General features: G+C 36.8%; 1 protein-coding gene across 4 annotated transcripts; it reads left to right on the forward strand.

Annotated features, from left to right (window-relative positions):
• The first annotated feature begins 207 nt into the window (after nucleotides 1–207).
• Nucleotides 208–17,327, forward strand: LOC109097679 (microtubule-associated protein 6-like). Of its 4 annotated transcripts, XM_042732803.1 has the most exons (5): nucleotides 208–1,239; nucleotides 7,661–7,895; nucleotides 9,843–10,051; nucleotides 14,597–14,707; nucleotides 16,807–17,327. In XM_042732803.1, exons 1-5 carry the CDS (start codon nucleotides 536–538, stop codon nucleotides 16,934–16,936), a joined length of 1,389 nt encoding a protein of 462 aa, XP_042588737.1. In that variant the 5' UTR covers nucleotides 208–535; the 3' UTR covers nucleotides 16,937–17,327. The 4 variants fall into 4 exon arrangements, with proteins under 4 accessions (XP_042588737.1, XP_042588738.1, XP_042588739.1 ...); XM_042732804.1 differs by lacking the exon at nucleotides 14,597–14,707; XM_042732805.1 differs by lacking the exon at nucleotides 14,597–14,707 and having other exon boundaries at nucleotides 9,843–10,014.
• Nucleotides 17,328–18,726: the final 1,399 nt, after the last annotated feature.

Raw genomic sequence — 18,726 nt, forward strand, 5'->3', positions numbered from 1 at the left:
TAAAAACTTTACAGTGGAAAGCCACGTGAACACAAATGAACGAATTTTAAAATGGTTAATTCTGCATCTGCAGTTCATTATCAGTATGTTTGAATTCTTTTGAGCATCCCTCCTGATTTGATTTCCTCAGGACTCTACTTTAGTGGGCGGGGACTCGAGCGCAACTCCACCCACTGCAGACGCTGCGTGATGATGACAGCGGCAGGTGATGCAGCTCTCGGTGGATGCTGAGCGCAGGAGGCGCGCGGGAGGGGCTGCTGAACACATTCTCGTGCTCTAACGAGCGCAAGGGGACCAGGACGGAGCTAGACCAGAATATATTTCACTTATAAAAAAACCCCGCAATGCCTCTTTTACACTGGATTTGAGTCCTGTCATCTTTGACAGCATCGTTTTAGGGAAAAACATTGCGAATCGGACATTTTGTGTTCCCCCCGCGAGGCACGAGCGCGTTTAGTTCCACAAACTGAATAAAAACAGCTTTGATAAAAGGAAGATATTGACATAACTCAAGGTAAGACGTTGGCTGACTATCATGGCATGGCCCTGTATCTCCAGAGCCTGCTGTATGGCTCGGTTCTGGAACCAGCTGGACGAGGCCGACATTGCGGTGCCGCTGGTTTTCACCAAGTACTCAGACGTGTCCGAGATGCAGCACCTTCACCTGCAGCAGCCCGCGCCGAAGGAAACACAGCCGCTTCACAACGACCACGACGCGGTGACCAAAGGACCTGCAGCCCAGGAGGAGAACATCTTAGGATCTGTAATGCGCCAGGACTTTAAACACTGGAAAGTTCGCCCGGAGCCCAGCTGCAAGCCCAAGAACGAGTACCACGGCCCCGAGGTTCCTTTTAACAACGAGACCCAATATCAGAAGGACTTCAAACCCTGGCCTATCCCAAAGAGGGGAGATCATCCTTGGATCCCCAAACCCTCTCCGACCATCTCAGCAGGCAATGACCGCATCCCTGACAGACCCAAACACTCCTCAGAGATGATGGACAATGGGGTGGAAAAGAGTGAGATTGCTGACAAGGTGCAAGAGAAGGAGATCCTGTCTAGTGAAAGGAAAAAGAGGCAAGCCAAGAAAGTCACCATGGTTTCTGAAAACAAAGCTGGCGTGAAGTTGGACGGGCAGAGCGTGGGGGATGCCACCACTACAGAGGATAAAGGGAGGGCAGCTGTGGATGCTCTGAACCAGCAGATCAAACAAGAAGTCACCTCTGGCAGCTCCTACAGGTATGGCTGATTGATTATCAGTGAGTGATTGTACAGTAGTGGTTCTCAACCAGGGGTCCGGGACCCCCTCGGGGCCTCAGAAAAGGGGACTTAAGATGACTAAAATAATATAATATAAGAAAAAACAATTATTAAAATAAGCTAAAACAGCTAAAAAATTTACCTTATTTTAATTCACACTATATCAACAATGTCATTTTATAAAGGAAACAGGATTCCCACCATATTGGAAAGTTATGAGAAAGCCTGAATTTAAAAGTGTCTTAAAAGTCTTGTAAATCCTGGAACGGTCATGAAAATGAATTAAATCGCAAAAAGTCATGGAAATGAGTGGCTTTGTCATTCCATCAGAAGTACCAGAAGTATCTTGTGGGACGGTGAACATTGTTGTCATTGACAGTAAGGAGTCAAAAAGGTTGAGAACCGCTGTTGTACCGGGATTCAGATGCTTGATTGTAGAACCAAACATCCGACCAAAGGGAAAGATCAACACGATCTAATTGCAGTTCATAACTATTTTAGGTTTGCCGAATTGGTGGCTAATTTGTACAATCTCATTTGTACGATCTGCTTACGTTCTGGGGTGGACTAAATGCTTATTTTCTCACTAATTTTTGTACGATTCAGATCAAACTAATTCATATGAAATTTTAACCTCATAAAATAGTCACTTTTTACTCTCAGATTAAGGGTTGGAAAGACAAAGCAAAACAGCATGCCAACACTTGACACAACATGAAGACATTGTTATAGATCTGAGCATGATTAGATTAGAGGAGATCAAATGCCCCCACAATGAAAGTGAAACACAAACTGAGCAATTGTGCTAGCGAAATAACACTAAATAATATTTCTAAAAAAGGAAAAATGATTTAAGTAAGGGTTAGTTTTAGGGTTAAGAGATATCATTAGATCAGTATAAAAACAGATGGAAAGTGTATTGTGTAGTGAAAAAAAGGCATATGAAGGTCAGCTGTGGGTTAAATCTTGTGTATACTGCTGTACTAACACCTACAGATGGCAGGACACACAGGAGGCTGGAGAGCGCTGGAGCAGAAGCTGTTTTTGGAAAAGGCTTTCATTTTTTTTAGGGTTAGTTTTAGGGCAAAGTGGAATTCCCAGTTGTTAATAATCCATTTGTTGTGAAGGTGGTGCAAAATTGTCAGGTTTGTAAAATTCAGAGAGCAGTCTTTGGAGAGCACTCTTTTATTTTCCAGCTCTAGCATATTGCTTTTATTTGCCTGTCTTTGTTTAAAACAGATGGAGCAGAAGTTTGTATAGTGCTGTGCTGTTCCTGGTCCTACTTGGTATTCAGTTGCCTTTCAATCACTTTTTTATTGCAAACAGTGAACAATAAATGTTTAAAGAAAGAGCTTTCTCCCTCTTCTCAGAACAGCTTTCTCAATCACAATTCACAAGTCCGTCATTGTCATTTTGGAGTATTTGTGTTTAATTGACAGATGGCAATTGGTCCATTATTCGCCCACTCATTCATGTGCGCTTGCAGATTACTCATGCGCAGCTGAACAAGATTGAGCTTTTTGATACTGTACAAAAAAAAAGATAAAAGCTAAAATATATTAAATTTAGCCTGAATTGCATTTGAATGTTGCCTTCAGACTTGCATATATTAGGCTGATGTTATTTGTTGTGTGAGAAGTTTAATCTCAAAATGCCTCATGGTGCATTGGGGCACATTTCATATTTCCTGTGTGGAATTGTTTTCTTCTTGACTAGGAGGGAAAATACGCAAGAGGACAATACACAGTGTCATCAGTTGAGTTTGCATGACAGTGCATGCATGGATTGATTGCTATAGGGCGATTCTTGAATGGAAAAGCTCAGGATTAGTTTGACTTAATCTCATGTTTAGTTTAGTCCTGAGTTTTGCTTTGTTGCTATGTCATGCTACAAAACAGTGACAGGGTTTAAGCTTTATGACAAAAGCTGATGAAACTGATATAAAAAAATTATCCTCTTACTGTAAGAAGCCTGTAAAAAGCATTCTGTGGTCCTTTATTTTAAGCCAGAGAAATCACAGGTGTGTCTTGACAGGATGCGTTGGAGAGGAAGTTGCTTGCTTCATTTATCTGTGTCTCTCGCTCTCTCTCCCTGTAGATCAATATGCTTTGGTTTGCAGTTTATCTCAGATTTTTCTGTGCAGAATCTTGGAATAGCTTATTGATTTTTGCAATTTAAGTCTTTAGCATTTATTTTATATTTATTAATTATTTAAGGGTTGTTATTTGTGCATTGTTGACTTTAAAATAGAACACCATACCTCTGATTCATTGTGGTTATTGCTAACTAAAACTATTAATTAATAATCAATTAATATTAGATTAAACTTAAAATAAAATGAGCATTAGAAAAAAAGAGGTTTAAGTGTTAAAATGACCAAAGCAAAAACTGAAATATATATCAAAGGTAAATAGAAATGTAAGAAAATGGCAAAGGCACATAAAATTACTAACACGAAAAGTAAAATGAAATCTGAAAATATAAAATAAAAGGTAATTCAAATAATAAGTAATAGAATAGTATATAAATAATACTTATTGGGCAAGTATATAATAAAATATAATAAAATAAAATATAATATAAAATAATATAATATAATAATAAATAGCAAAGCTTTTTTAAAACTAGGGAAAATAAGAAAAATATATTGTACTATGAAAAAAATACAATGTATATATAATATAATAATACAATAAATAGCACAGGTTTTTTAATACTAATATATATATGTATGCCTTTTCCATGTTCCATTAATTGTTTCTTATGTAAGTAATTAACATACTTTTATGCCTTTCCTTCCTTTTCTTGTATAATGTAGTACTTGAAGGCACTGTACCCATTCAAAGACTGCAATCGATAAGTATAACAGAGGAAGCAGTAAAGAGAGAGAGAGTGAGAGAGAGATAAATAAGAGAGAGTTTTGCCTTACAGGGCAGTATTACAGGGCCAATCTCATTGGGATTCACTTGGAGTCCAAAGTGAATGTCAGAAGGAATATGTCATGCTGCAGGTACAGCAGCAAGATGATGCCATGGGTGCAGGAAACCTATTGATCTGACGGCGAGGCTGATACTAAAATAAAAATTACATTAAATAATCAACTAAGCAATTGCACATCTAATAATTTGCAGTGCTGGTGGATTAATAAAATGAATCAGTTTTACAGTATTCATTAATCCAAATACGCTGTCTATTTTTGGTGGCATCAAGTGCTGTGTTGTCATCTAACAGGTCTAGAGTACATCAAAATAATCAGGATGTTGTTTTCTGATCCAAGTAAAAAGCAAAACAGCTTTACATGCTTCTGTTAAACACCATGTTACTCCAATGTGCCAAGTCTACCCATGATGCACTGCTCTGGCTCCCCACCACACAATTCTCTAGTGCCAGCATTATTACCATAGTGTCAAAGCTGTTCACAAAAGCTCAGTGCCTGGGGAGAGGAAGAGGTAGCAACCTCACTGTATGCTCAAATCTACAGATGACTTTTGGTGACAGCAGTTAATTAAGCGTGAGCTCATTTAAATAAATGCTGTGCTTTTACACTAAATTAATTAGATTATTTTAGTTAAAGTTAGATTAGAAAAAAATCTGGTGTAAAGTAGCATTGTAGAACAGGGTTGATGCCATTTATCAAATGCATGATTTGACAGCTGGTACCAAGCACTCATTTACAAAAAGCACATTAAGCTCATTGTTGGGAGTCCTATTGTATGTGTGTGACAGTCTTCTCTCTCTGTCTTTATGTCTTTCTCATTCTCTGTCTGTCTGTCTTTTTCTATGTGTGTGTGTGTTGCTGTATAAATTCTGACTCCTCCCCCTTCTTCTTTGATGTTTGTCCTGTGAGTATTTGGTGCCTGTGGCCTTAGACTTCTGTGAGCTGCTTTTGTGCTGCCGTTTCAAGCATTCTGACTGGACTTCATTTGTCTTATGTAACAACTTTCACTTCTTTCTCTCCGCTCCCCTGTGCTCTCAACAGGGAGCGAAGGGAGGCCTCCCTTTAAATCAAAACACCAGCAGTATCGCCAGATTCATGTTCTCAAAGAACAATTTATCAGTAATACATGATGTTTGTACATGATCCTTGCTTAGGCAAATTTTTTTAGTTAGCTTTTAATGTATCCTTAACACACAATTAAAGAGATAAAATTCTGTCATTAATTACTCACCCTCTTGTCGTTCCAAACCCAAACTTAGTTCATCTTCAGAACACATCTGTCATTAATTACTCACCCTCTTGTCGTTCCAAACCCAAAATTCCAAACTTAGTTCATCTTCAGAACACAACTGGCCCAGAAAGGTCATAAAAAATTGTTAAAATAGTCCATGTGACATCAGTGGTTCAACCGTAATGTTATAAAGCTACGAGAATACTTTTCTTTGAACACACATTGAAACCTGACAGGGAGGAGAAGAAATTGTTGAATAAAGTCGTTATTTTTTGTTTTCTTTGCACAGAAAAAGTATTCTCGTAGCTTCATATCATTGCGGTTGAATCACTGATGTCACATGGACTATTTTAACTATGCAGGATATAAGAAAGCTCTCGGATTTCATCAAAAATATCTTAATTTGTATTCTGAAGATGAATGAAGGTCATGAGGGTGAGTAATTGACAGAATTAAAATTGTTGGGTGAATCCCTTTGAATAAAATTTTTAAAGATATTAAGTTTTAAAAACTTTTAAATATATTTTCAATGTAATAATTAGTATTTTAATACAGATTTTTCATAGTTTAAGATTGGGTTTGGGACATGGGTCAACTCTAACAACAAATTTGATACAAAAAGGCATTTTAAAAGCAAATCACACAGTTTTTTTTTTTTTTTGGTTTTTTTTTTTTTTTGACGTTTTTTACAACCTGAGAATCTGAAAATGAATTATTTTCTGTTATTTTTACTGTTGATAGAGATTCACTTGTATTCAACCTGAAATATTCATTGGCATGGGACATGGGGCATGATTTTCACATCCCCGTTTTCTCTGAGGGGGTTAATGTTCCCCCACATGCTGTCCCATGACTTTGTTCATCAGCTTGTAGGTCACATAATAAGGACCCTTTTTGTTTACATTCCTTCTTAATTCTGAATGTACAGGAGTTTGATCTAGTAATGTTATCTAATTTCGTCTCCAGTAGAACAGTGTGTGAATGTCAGTATGTCAGAACGGTTGATTCTGTTTCATACAGAGATGTATTAATTTGCTTCTTACTCACATCAACTAAAGCAATTAATTGATCTAATGGGATGATAGTGGTTCACTCTGCCTGGCATTCCCATCTCTTCCTGTCCTGTCAATCCTAATCAATACTCCCTACCCCTCTGAGGCTGTAATGTTACAGAATCAAAAAGAAAGAGAGAGAGAGAGGTCAAAAGGGAATTTTAAAATGATGTTTCCAGTCCTGAAAATGAATAGAATTCACGTAAATATTTACAGTGAACATCCATTATTCCATCTTTCCTCAGAAATCCTTAGCTAGAGTAAAATATGCTCACAAGACATCATGATTCGGATCTGGAATTTATCAAATTCATAAAACAAGTGCACAAACTTGTGTGAGTGACTCATTAGTTAATCAGTTGTTGATTAAAAAAACAGAGTTTGTCTGAGAGGTCTCTTTAGTGCTGGTCTCAGTGAGAGCATTCTGTCTATATGTGTGTGTGTTAGATGCACTGCGGATAAGTTGCATGTTGGGTAATCTGCAATGCACATACCCATACCATTTGTCTGTGTCATCTCAGTGAATAAAGACTCATTACTCATCTTAAAGGAGGGGCCGCTGCCTCAGGAAAAACTCTCTGTGATGCAGATGGGGGGGTCTCTGCATTACGGAGGGTGTATATATCAATCTAGATCTATAATGCAGTGTCTATATATAGCAGTACCAAGTAGTTATTTTATATGTAGTCTTTCTTGTATTGTATGTGTAGAGGCTTGATGTAATTTTAAATAGTTTTCTTGATGTGTTTGTTCTAAAACCTAAGAATGGCATGTAAAACAGCAATTGTTGACCAAGTAAAATTAAAAATCAAGTTTTGTGACTAGTCGATGATATATGCTTTTCTATTCAGAAGAAAATGAATCAAAAATATTGATGACTCATCTTAGACTTGGATGGTTTAGCCAATCAAATGCTCTCTAGAATGAGAATGTCCCGCCCCCACATGCGATAGACTAACAAATTACAAACTGTGAAACTAAAGCCTACTGGCTTAAACAAAACAGGAGTCATGATTTTTTCCAGTAAATTCCCCAACTCAGTTTTAATGTTGGACTATAAGGATAATATTTCTGTCATACTCTGAACAATGTGGTCTTGAAACTCAATATGTGTCAGTTGAATCACCAACTACACTTAATTTTCCAATAATTTTGATGGTATCTGTTTCTAATTGTCAGTAATGAGTACAAAGCCTACACAGACGTGAAACCTGTGAAGCTCATCAAGGCTAAGTCTCAGTATCACCCCCCTGATGAGAGGACTGATCTGGAGACCAGCTACAGCGCCACCTACAGGGCCTACCAGGCCACTCAGGATCCAGATGACAACAAGGCCTTGGAGAGGAGGAGGATACGCACACTGTACCATGAGCCTTACAGAGAGAGCAGTAAGCTGCGAGCTTGTGTGTGGAAGGTAAGTAAAATAATACAATATTTAGATTAGCAGTTAGATCATTCAATGATAATGACCTTAATTCTCCCCTAATTTTTGAATGTGTGGTTACATTCTTGTTTGTAATTGTGTTTTTGTTGCAGAAGGCTGGAAATCAATTATTGGGTTCAGTAACTTGATGTCAGCAATCTATGTACTCAGTGGATGGAAAATAACTGAACAACAGTTTTTTTTCTCAGCAGTACTTTTTTAAAGTTGTTTGACATAACTTTGGCCTCAAGCTTTGAGTGTCTTAGTGAATCAGCATCAGCTCTTTGTTTTATTTTATTGAGCTGACTAGCTTTACAATATCATCATAGTCACTCAGACACTATGGCTTATTATTATTTTTGCTATCAGTGCTTGTTTTGAGATCAGTATACTATGTGACTTTAAGAGCTATTTTTAAACAACATGAATTAAAATTTTTAAGATTTAATTCTTTTTCTTCTTTAAATTCTAAATGCATGTTATTGATCTTTTTGTGAATAATTCATCCATGCATGTTTCTTTTCTGACCTCACAGAAAATTATTTTCACTGAAATTTTGTCCTCATAATTGCTAAATCTTAAATTCCTTTAAAACAGTTCAGTCAGCTTAAACCCCGCCCCCTTCTTACAGTCAAACTCCAAACTCAAATTCAGATATACCCTCATCCAATAAAATCGATGGATGATTTTTTTTCCCTTTCTCTTCCCTTTTTTTTCCAATTCGCTTAACTGTAGTCACAGTACAAAAGAAAAGAGCTACTTCTGTTTCATCAAATCTTAAATAAATGTGCCTTGTCTTTTTGTGCATGATTTGTCAATACCTTATTCCTTAAAAAAAACTAACGTTAAAAATTTAAAGATTTTAACTTCCAACGCCCCTAAAATATATTTTTTGCTGTTATACGCAGGGCTGAATGAGTGGGGAAAATAATGTATTAAAAAATAGCCTATAATATTATTGTCCAAAATGTCTTTCTTATCAAAGTCCTATCCCATGTTATTTCCCATTGAATAACAAAATATGTCACGTATATATGGCTGAGTACCGATACTTCGATGTTCGATACTTTTTAAGCACTGACCAAATTGCCTCGATACCATTGTTTATTGAAAAATGTCTTGTCGTTTGGTACCAAATTTCAATACCTAAGCATTTACTCTCATCAGTGTCAGTGAGCAAATAAGCCTGCAGCATGCTTGATGTGCCTAAATCAAGTGCTGGTGATTGGCTTTGATGAGGCACTTGTTTACACTGGTTACGCACAGAGACATGACTTACACATGAGGCTGTAGTGTGTAAGCGTCCAACCCCCATAGATGTAAGGCTACGCTTAAACTAGTGCGTTTCATTTTAAAATAGTGTTTTAAAATGAAACCGATACTCATGCATACTGCCCTTTCCACTGGCATACAACCCTTTTACACAAAACTCACTTAAAATCCTCCATTGAGTATTTGTAATGACTCACGATTGCAATCTAATGTGTGTGTTAGCAATATAATTTGTTCCAATATAATTTGCAGTGGATCAGTTGAGTCTTTAAGTCTGTAAAAACATCAACAAATTGAAAAGTTTTTTGAGGTAATGTGTAATGTAATCTTGTTCAAATGGATTTCATAAAATTGGTATTGAAAAATCATTCAGAAACCGGTATCGAAGTCAAGGTATTGGTAATGGTATCGATATGGAAAATTTTTGAATGATACCCAGCCCTAGTTCAATTCGATTCAAGTATTTTTTTGTATAGAGCTTTTCACGATACAAATCGTTGCAAAGCAGCTTTACAGAAAATGTAAGTTTTGTTTTAAAGTTTCTACATTATATTTAGTTGTAACTTATCCGTGGTGATTAACCAGCCCTATTCACGATAAAAGTGTCTGCTTAATGCGTAAATGTAGTAAAATACAATTTGTATTAACATTTTATGTCTTAAACAGGTGGAGAAAACCGGTCTTCCTCACTCCAAACCCAAAAAGAGCACATCTGCCACCCCTGGCAAACCACTGAAGAAGTCCAAGGAGAAGCAGGCGACGTCGGTGCGCGGTTTGAAGAAGAAGAGCTCCGAGAACCAGCCGGAGAGCAGAGCGGCGCAGGGCGACAAGGAGAAAAGTAAAGAGATCAACAACAAACTGGCTGAGGCGAAAGAGTAAAAACCATTGCACTTCTTCTCTCATTTAATCTCTTCCTGAAAGGGTGAAAGCAGAACGAAGGCTGCAAAATTATTTAATAAGAGGTTCTCATTCCTTTACTGTTCTGTCCATTGCTGCCCCTCCCTCTCTTTCTCTCTCTTTCTCTGATGCACCTCTCGTTTTATTCCTCACTGTATATTTCCAATACCCCCACCTCTCTTTCTCTCTTTCTCTCACTCTCTATTTTTCTCTAAGAGGTCAGTAGGCTTATTTTACAAAATTTTCAGGGTGGATTTGATGTTTTTCTCCTCTTTTGCCTCACAGTCTCACTCAGTGATATCAAAGCGTTTGCATTTCCTATAGCTCCACCCACTCTTCTCCTCTCAAGACGAGGTTTCCATGGCAACCACTCTACTGGTTGGCCAGTGGATGCTCTTATCTTGCATGGAGCCATTGGCTCTGTATGTATGTACCATCAGATGCACAGACTGGTGGGTTTCATTTATCAAGGGTTTTACAATGAAACCAATTTATTTTCAATTATTCTTTTGAAAACATGTTTATGTAAATTAGGCGACACATAGAAACCACAAAGGCCAATTCCTCAATCAGAAATCTTTGATAAATGTGCATCTTTGGTTTTAAGACTATATTAATCTGCTTGCTTTGCCTGGTTTATGTTGTCATTTTATTGAGCTCCTAAGTGATATGTTATGATCTCAGATCACTTTGGTGCTGTGATGATTTGAATTATTCTGTTTGTTTTCTTGAGAACCATTCCATATTATGAAAATGTTTTGGAATCATTACAGGAACAGGATATCTCCAAATAGAACATCAGTATCCCCAAAAAGCATCTGTCAAGGTCATACAATAATAAGGCCTTGTTTTGGCCCACTTTGTTGCTTACACAACTAACTGGATTACTACTGTAACATGATATTGCATTATGGGATATACTGTAAATTTGTATTTGGATAGAATAGGATTTAAATGTTCACTGTGATTTTATGTTAGAAATTTAATTTATTATAAACTAAAATATATGTTATATGTAAAATATATGCATTGTTTGGTTTTGAGAACTTCTGTTCCATCTTGCACCATAAAATATGTTAGGATCACAACACAACATTTCACATTATATCTTCCACTCTGCCCAACTGTTTCTTTTTCTCTCACATGCACACTTCCCATCCCCCCTAAGGGAGCCCCCGAGGTAGACAGATGGGGGATCCCAAAAGTAGAGGGAACTCAAAAGGTCAATAGATTAGCCAGCTTTAAAATCAAAGCCCTTCTTTATGTGAATGTAGATTCAACCTATGAATTATTAATGACTTTTCCCAGAGTGTCTCCTGCTTTGTTTTGCTCCTGCATCCCCCCTGTTGTTCAGTGACTGACATGACCTGTATTCTTGACTAACTGTTCTGTTTGTTATCACGTGTCTCTTGATGTAATGGTAAGTCGAATGCAGTTTGTGCGGAATGCTGTTCGTTTACTCGCAACTGCATGATCATGACATCTTTGTTTGTTTTTTTGGCCCCAAAAAGGCCACTTCCCAAGATGCACATGTGTACGTAAGAGAAAATTTCATGTGACAATTACCTGGTAACAAAATTGACATACAAGCCCTCATCACAATCTCTGAGTAAAGTCACTTTAATCTGTCATCATGTACTCACCCAAATTGTGTTCCAAAAATGGACAAAAACCATTATATTGCAGGAGAAAGAAATAAAGTTATGTTTGGAATTACTTTAGGGTGAGTAAATGATAGAATTTCAATTTTGGATGGGGTATCCCTTTAAAGTTTAATGTTGATACATTCACAGAGATGATTTTGTGTCGGCAGTGAAATCTTTTTAGATATAATCTGATCAGGCCTTATGTAACAGCACATAATCATGGCTTTGCATGTGACATGACACTGTCACAGATTCATGTCAGTTTGTGATGGGAAAACAAAGATGTTGGTAGTTCATAGGACTGAATGGCATTCATTTCAGTATCTAAGGGTGTATTCACACCAGAAAAGTCCGTTAGTTCACTTGCTTTGGTCCGGACCAAATACAATTCAGATTTTTTATTTTTTTTTGTTTGGTGCAGTTCTGCTTTCACACTGCTCTTTTTGCAAGTGAACCAGACACTGTAAAAAAAAAACAAAAAAAAAAAACACGCAATACACCAGAAATACACCAGATGTGCTTAAGATCATCCATTCATTAGTTTATCCATTCAGCGGTACGAGAGTTCCTCTTCAGTTGAGTCTCGGTACGGTTGTTTGGTCCGCACCTGAGTGCGAATGCTGTATTCACACCTGCCCAAAAGATCCGCACCAAAGGGGGAAACGAACTTGAGTTCAATTCAATCAAACCAAACAAGACAGGTGTGAATACACCCTTAATGTCTTCATTTGCTGGCATTATGGGAGTGCATTGTGTAAGATCATGCTTTGCATTGTTTTTCTTTTTTAATCATGTACCTCCCCTCGGCAAATCCTCTCTCTGTCTCTAGTCTCATCCCTTGAGGTCTTCTCCATTTTCAGTATGTCAAGTATGTGATCCCATTGTCCTGTTTGACCAATTGGTGCACAGTAATTCTGTAATCTGTTGCCAGATTGAAGAAATTAAGCAATCTTATCCCCTTTTCATAATCAAAAACAAGTGGTAACAAACAACTATGATTTAGTGCAAGTGACTAAAACATTCTGGATCTAACAAAATTAACTAAATCAAATTGCATGTGTTTCTGAAGTTTATTTAATAATAATTGCATTTATTATTTCTCAATAAATTGTGTTTTCATTTGTGAAATGTGTGTAAAACACTTTGATACAAATGCAAAACACCTTTTTAAAAATGTGTGATTAAAGTAACTTCAGTTTGGCAAAAAATCTTAGGTTAGATATCACATTGAATTTTTTCATCAAATGAACAACAGCATAGTCCATTCTATACTTCACAGCCACACTTTCATTCCTGTCATAAATTAAATATGGCTGGATTCAGAATAGTATACAAGTCTCATACTATTTTATAATACTAAATATCTTTAATTATGATAGGAATAGTAACAGAATAGCATGCTATTCAAGTTCAGCTGTAATCTTTTTATCTTTCATGGTGTGCGCCATTAGCAGTCTAGCACTAGAAAGCAAAGATTCTTCTTCATGAATGAGCTTCTGCCACATCTTTACCACTGATATACCATTACCAGTGCCTTTTAGATGTATTTTAACTGTTCATTATTTATGAAAAAACAGAATCCATTACCATCCATTATAAATACCTCTCATGTATTATATACAGGCTAAATAGTCCAGAGACTACACTGCAATTCTGTTGGACATCCAGAATGTTGAATTTCTAAAGCATGAAAGTATCTGTTTCTTCAGTCTGGCTGTAGAGTACAGTCACATGGAGCTCATTCTCTTCTGCACTGTGCTCTGAAGCTGACTGCGCCACAGTGTGAGGGCCTTTTTTTGTATTTTGCAGCCTTTGGTGACTTAATTACTGTTAATATAATGTGGGAATTAGGGGAAGGCATTGTGGGGAGACAGAGGAGGAGCAGCTATAGCGGGGTTGTACATGTCAGTGAGTGAGTGTGTGTGCGCGCGCACGTGTGTGTGTGTGTGCGCTTAGCACAGGTGCTATCTATAGTCCCTGCATACTGAAAACGGAGAGAAATAAAAAATGTTATGTGAAAGGGCCTCAGATTTAACTGTGATAATGTAATTGTGATTTCTCTCTTGCTTGCTCATATTTATTGAAATTAATAAATGCAAACGCAGAAACAGGTGTCGTGGTTCATTTTGTTTGAGATGTGGGAGGGTTTGGGGACTCAATGGTAGGTGCATCTGTATTGTTTCTGTCTGTCTCTCTTGTCGCAGTCATAGACGTCGAATCCACATGGAAGAGAAATATTCCGATGTTTATGGTTTACGTTTGGTTTTGCGATTCTCATATTTTGTGTGTGATCGGCTCTGGAATAGGTTCTGGCATCTTTTAGGTTGTGCATATTGCTGTCAGCTGAAAGTTGAGAAATATATGTTTGCATCTTAAGTGAATCAGATATATTGCGGCTTTCAGTGTCTCATATGTGCAAAGTAACAAAAGATGCAAAACTTCCTATTCCAGGACCAAATATTATTCCATTCTAAATAGACTGAAATAGTCCTTGAAATATCGATATGTGTCAGTCACCGTGAGTCTATAATGATTGGCTTTAATGATGTGATTTATTGATTGATTGATTGATTGATTGAAATTTGGTTGATTTACATAATGATTTTGTACTTTGGGAGTTAAAGGAATAGTTTACCCTAAAACTAAATGTTATCATTTACTCACCCTTGTATCATTCCAAACTTGTTTGACTTTCTTTACAACCGTTTAGCCATATGGTGATAGTTGTATGGAAAAAGCATTCTGCAAAGCATTTCCACATATCAGTTTGGAATGATGTGGCTGAGTAAATGATGGCAAAATGTTCATTTTCAGGTGAACTAACCCTTTAATTACTTTAATGTTCAGCTAACAAGTGATCTTGTCGTTCGTTTGAAGGGTTATGCTAAAACAGTACCACTACATTCAGCTCTGTCAGCCCATCCGTGATATTGGTTGGGTGCAGACACTAAAGCAACATCTGTGGCGCTGTGCGATGCCCGACCCAAGGTAATTCTCGCCTGAGATCAGTTACGCTTCATCCGTACTTCAGCACAATTATTACTCACTGAGAGAAAGTGTAGTGTTGCTAGTGCTTTGACTCTCTAGTGTTTCCATTGAGATTTTAGTACACCATAACTGTTCAGTGTTCTTCATCTTTTGATTTGCTCCCATGCGTATTCTCTTCCATATGGAAAGTGTTGGGCCGAAGGAGGTTGAATAGGAGTTTGACTGCTCATTTATGTTGTTTTCCTGTTGTTAATGTTGTTTTTGGAAGACGTTGAGCACTTACTTTGTTACAGTGGTTTTTTTGTATACATGCATGTTTGGTTTTAATGTTGACTACCATCACATACAAGCTTGTTACTGTGTTCTTGTAGAAAAATGCATTTTTTCTTAATGTATTTATCTAAAGCATTGCTCCCTATAGAGGAGTTTTGAAGTGTCACATCTTTTTGTGGTACTTGTAATTTGAGGTACCATCAATCTCTTCTCAAGCGTTCTCAAGAACAATCCATCTACAGTGAACTTTAAATGTCACTCATAGATTAATTTCTTTCTTTTTTGATTAATGAAATTGAACTTGATGATATTTAAATCTTTAGTTGTAGAACAGCACATTGCTTTCTTGTTCAGTGGTGTCTGTCTTGTTGTTTTCATGCTGGTTTTATTTCTGGACTTTTCCTTTGAACAATCTGAGATCATATTTATAATTCACCTATTTGTTTGGAGGATATTGGGGTCCAAATTTCAGAGACCACAAAAGAGTTTACATATTCATTTTCACGAATTTGGTTTTGAGTAGTTCCTGAAATACAGTAGTTAAATACAATATTTAACTAAAAAGAAATATTATAAATACATATAATGCTTAATTATTTAATCATAAAAACACCTTTGAGTTTTTATGACAACACTAATAAGTCAAAACATACCCTGTGATTTCTTGCAATGCACGTAGAGAAAAAAAAAAAACAGAAAAGTTTAAAACCGTCATTTAAAACTAGTTGTTCAGTTTGGTTCCGTGCACACACAGCTGCAACCTGCAGTCATAAGGGACAATTTTTTGAAATTGAGATTTATATGTCATCTAAAAGCTGAATAAATAAATTTTACATGAATGCATGGTTTGTTAGGATAGGATTATTTTTTGGCAGAGATACAACTATTTGAAAATCTGGAATCTGAGGGTGCAAAAAAAAAAAAAATCTAAATATTGAGAAAATCGCCTTTAAAGTTGTCCAAATGAGGTCGTTAGCAATGCATATTACTAATCAAAAATTGATTTTTGATATATGTAAGGTAGGAAATTTACAAAATGTATTCAAGGAACATGATCTTTACTTAATGCAGAGCACTAATTCTGAGTATCGAGTATGGGTCACCATACTTGATTTTTGTCATAAAAGAAAAATCGATAATTTTGACCCATACAATGTATTGTTGGCTATTGTACAAATATACCCATGCGACCTAAGAAGGGTTTTTCTGGTCCAGGGTCACAAATGTGGTTGACATTCTTGTAAATTACTGAAGTGTGTGTGTTCCGAACAGAATTAAGCACTAAAAGGTGAACTGACGGCAGTTTAGGCCTATAGCCGTGGCCTATATCTTCTAGCGGAAGGATTCCGTTTAAGGAATTTGTTTAATCCAATAAAGTTTTAATGTAATGTACATTTGCATCCATAATCATTTAAATGTGTAGTAATCGTTTGAATAGTCGCTAAATGGTTTAACGTCTACTGGGCCTCGTGCCAACAACAACAGCCTTTTCCCGCGACTATTGACGATAGGACAAAAGCTCTCGCCACAAGGAGTAGCCTATCTTTTGCGCATGTTACTGTAGCGTATTTCTCACCAGAATACTTTTTATAGCATTGCTTGATAAGTTATCACTTACATTGGTCTCATTATAAATAGATTTTCTCTAAACAGAAATGCTGAGTAAAACGTGGTCTCAGAATGCTCAAAGCCTCGTTTCTTCTAGTGCGCACTGCTATCTACCGGATAAAACACCTCATGTTGTGTCTCTGTGTCTCTCTCTTTCTTTCTCTCCTTCTGTCGCCCTTCCGCTTCTCCTTTGGCAATAACACTGTGCTGCTCCTTAGAGAATCTGAGTCTGGCCTCGGACGAGTCAGCGATTATTATTCCGCGGGTACCTCTGGAAGAGAACCACTGGTGGAACGAGCAGAACCACGTCGAGGAGTAGTGCGCTTCGCTCCGGATGTCAAGTACTGATACAAGCACACGAGAAAGAGCAAGGCAGCTATAGACTGAGCAATGAAGTAGGCTAATGAGAAATATTTAAGAAAATATTTTTGCAGACAGAAAGAGAGATGTGTTGAATTAAAGTACTGTATGTATATAGGATGTTGTATGTAATAGGTTAAGATTAAATGACGAGCTTCCCAATAATAAAAAAAAAACATGAACAAAAAGTACCTGCGCTTCCAGACTGTTTGCAACGAATGAAATGGTGCTATAAATGTATTTTCTGTTTCATGCTCTTTCTCAAAACATACAGTATTGCCATGATGATCATTTAGAGTAACAAATATGTCATTAAGTGCTTCATTAAAGTATAACATACTGTTCAAAAGACTAATAAATGTGAACTAATTAGTGTTTATCTGGTTGTTTTCGTGCCTTCATTGCAATATTCATTAAGAAATATATTCCTCATATTTTGTTTGTTTTTTATAATAATAGTCATATTAAAATAGAATTAATTATATACAGCCTTTGTGACAACTAGCCCCGGTCTGCCTACAATAGTACACTATTTTAGTTTTTTCCATTAATTAAAAAACGTTGATCTTGGAAGCATCATACTGTAGGCCAATTAATGTATTTAATTTCAGTTCATTATGACAACAAAGTCAGTGTCAATGGAAAGTCCTCATCATGATGGACTACAGAGTCATGACTCATTTCCCCATTTTCCAAGTCAGCTGTCTTCATACCAATCGACTGAATAATTCAAAGTTTAGAGGGAACTTTGGACAGAGATCTAATGAAAAATGAATGGCTTGAGAGGCATTAGCACAAGGATCCATATTTACTCCTGTCTCCTGTGAACTGTGGGAATCTTTGTTGAACCTGAGAGTTAGAGAGAGCGAGGAAGTCCTGAGGGATTATTTTTTTCTTCAGGGCAGATATTACACACAGACAAGGAGAATGTGAGAGGCCAAGACCGGACTTCTGTCAGAACACATTGTAGATGATGATCACCAGCTAACCAAAACCAAACCAACAAGCCTAAGCTGGAATTTTGCACAGGGATAACATTTAAGAACACTTGTGTTATTATGGAGACTCTTGAAAATCTAGATGAGATGAAGAGTTGATCTCATCTCCAGAGACAAAAGGAGACTGATTAGATGGAACTGAACATGGCCTTTTATTTAAATTACAACACTGATGCTTCAGCTGCATCCTTATAATTGCATTTACTGGAATAAAAGACATTAACTTTGTGTCCTTCCTTTCCATAGGCCATTGCCCTCTCTAATTAACATCAATGAGTACATAACAACCTGGGCTTATTAAGTCACACATCCTCTTTCATAGATTAAAAATATATATATTTATAAATATTACCATGAAAGCACTTTGGTTTATTATATTCATCTAAGCGAGCTCGTTTCTCTGATTAGATTTTTTTAATATGCTTCCGTGACTGTAGATTAATTGCTGGAAGGGTTCTAGCACTAATTAACAGAAGCAGAGGTAAACAGTAATTAAGATAACAGTGCTATTTTTGTATATTTCAAATCTGTTGGTTTACATCTTGATCCTGATGCAACTTACAAATCAAGATTTCAGAAATGCGCCTTTAAGAGTAAAAATGACCACAGAGAAATCAAGAGTGTAAGATATGACCTGCTTTTTATAAACATATGAATTCACATGCAAACATAAACATGCTCATAGAGCCACCCACATGCACATCCATGAAAACACACAAATACACTCGGTTCTACAGCTCCAGATTGCAAAACTGAGATGTTGCCATGGAAATGGCTTAC

The sequence above is a fragment of the Cyprinus carpio genome, chromosome B10 (genome assembly GCF_018340385.1).
Source record: "Cyprinus carpio isolate SPL01 chromosome B10, ASM1834038v1, whole genome shotgun sequence".
Taxonomy (NCBI): Eukaryota; Metazoa; Chordata; class Actinopteri; order Cypriniformes; family Cyprinidae; genus Cyprinus; species Cyprinus carpio.

Coding starts and splice junctions, on each gene's coding strand:
- LOC109097679 (XM_042732803.1), top strand. CDS start 536: ATGGCATGGCCCTGTATCTCCAGAGCCTGCTGTATGGCTCGGTTCTGG. Junction 7,896..9,842: donor TGCGAGCTTGTGTGTGGAAG/GTAAGTAAAATA, acceptor TGTCTTAAACAG/GTGGAGAAAACCGGTCTTCC. Junction 10,052..14,596: donor AAACTGGCTGAGGCGAAAGA/GTAAAAACCATT, acceptor GTTCGTTTGAAG/GGTTATGCTAAAACAGTACC.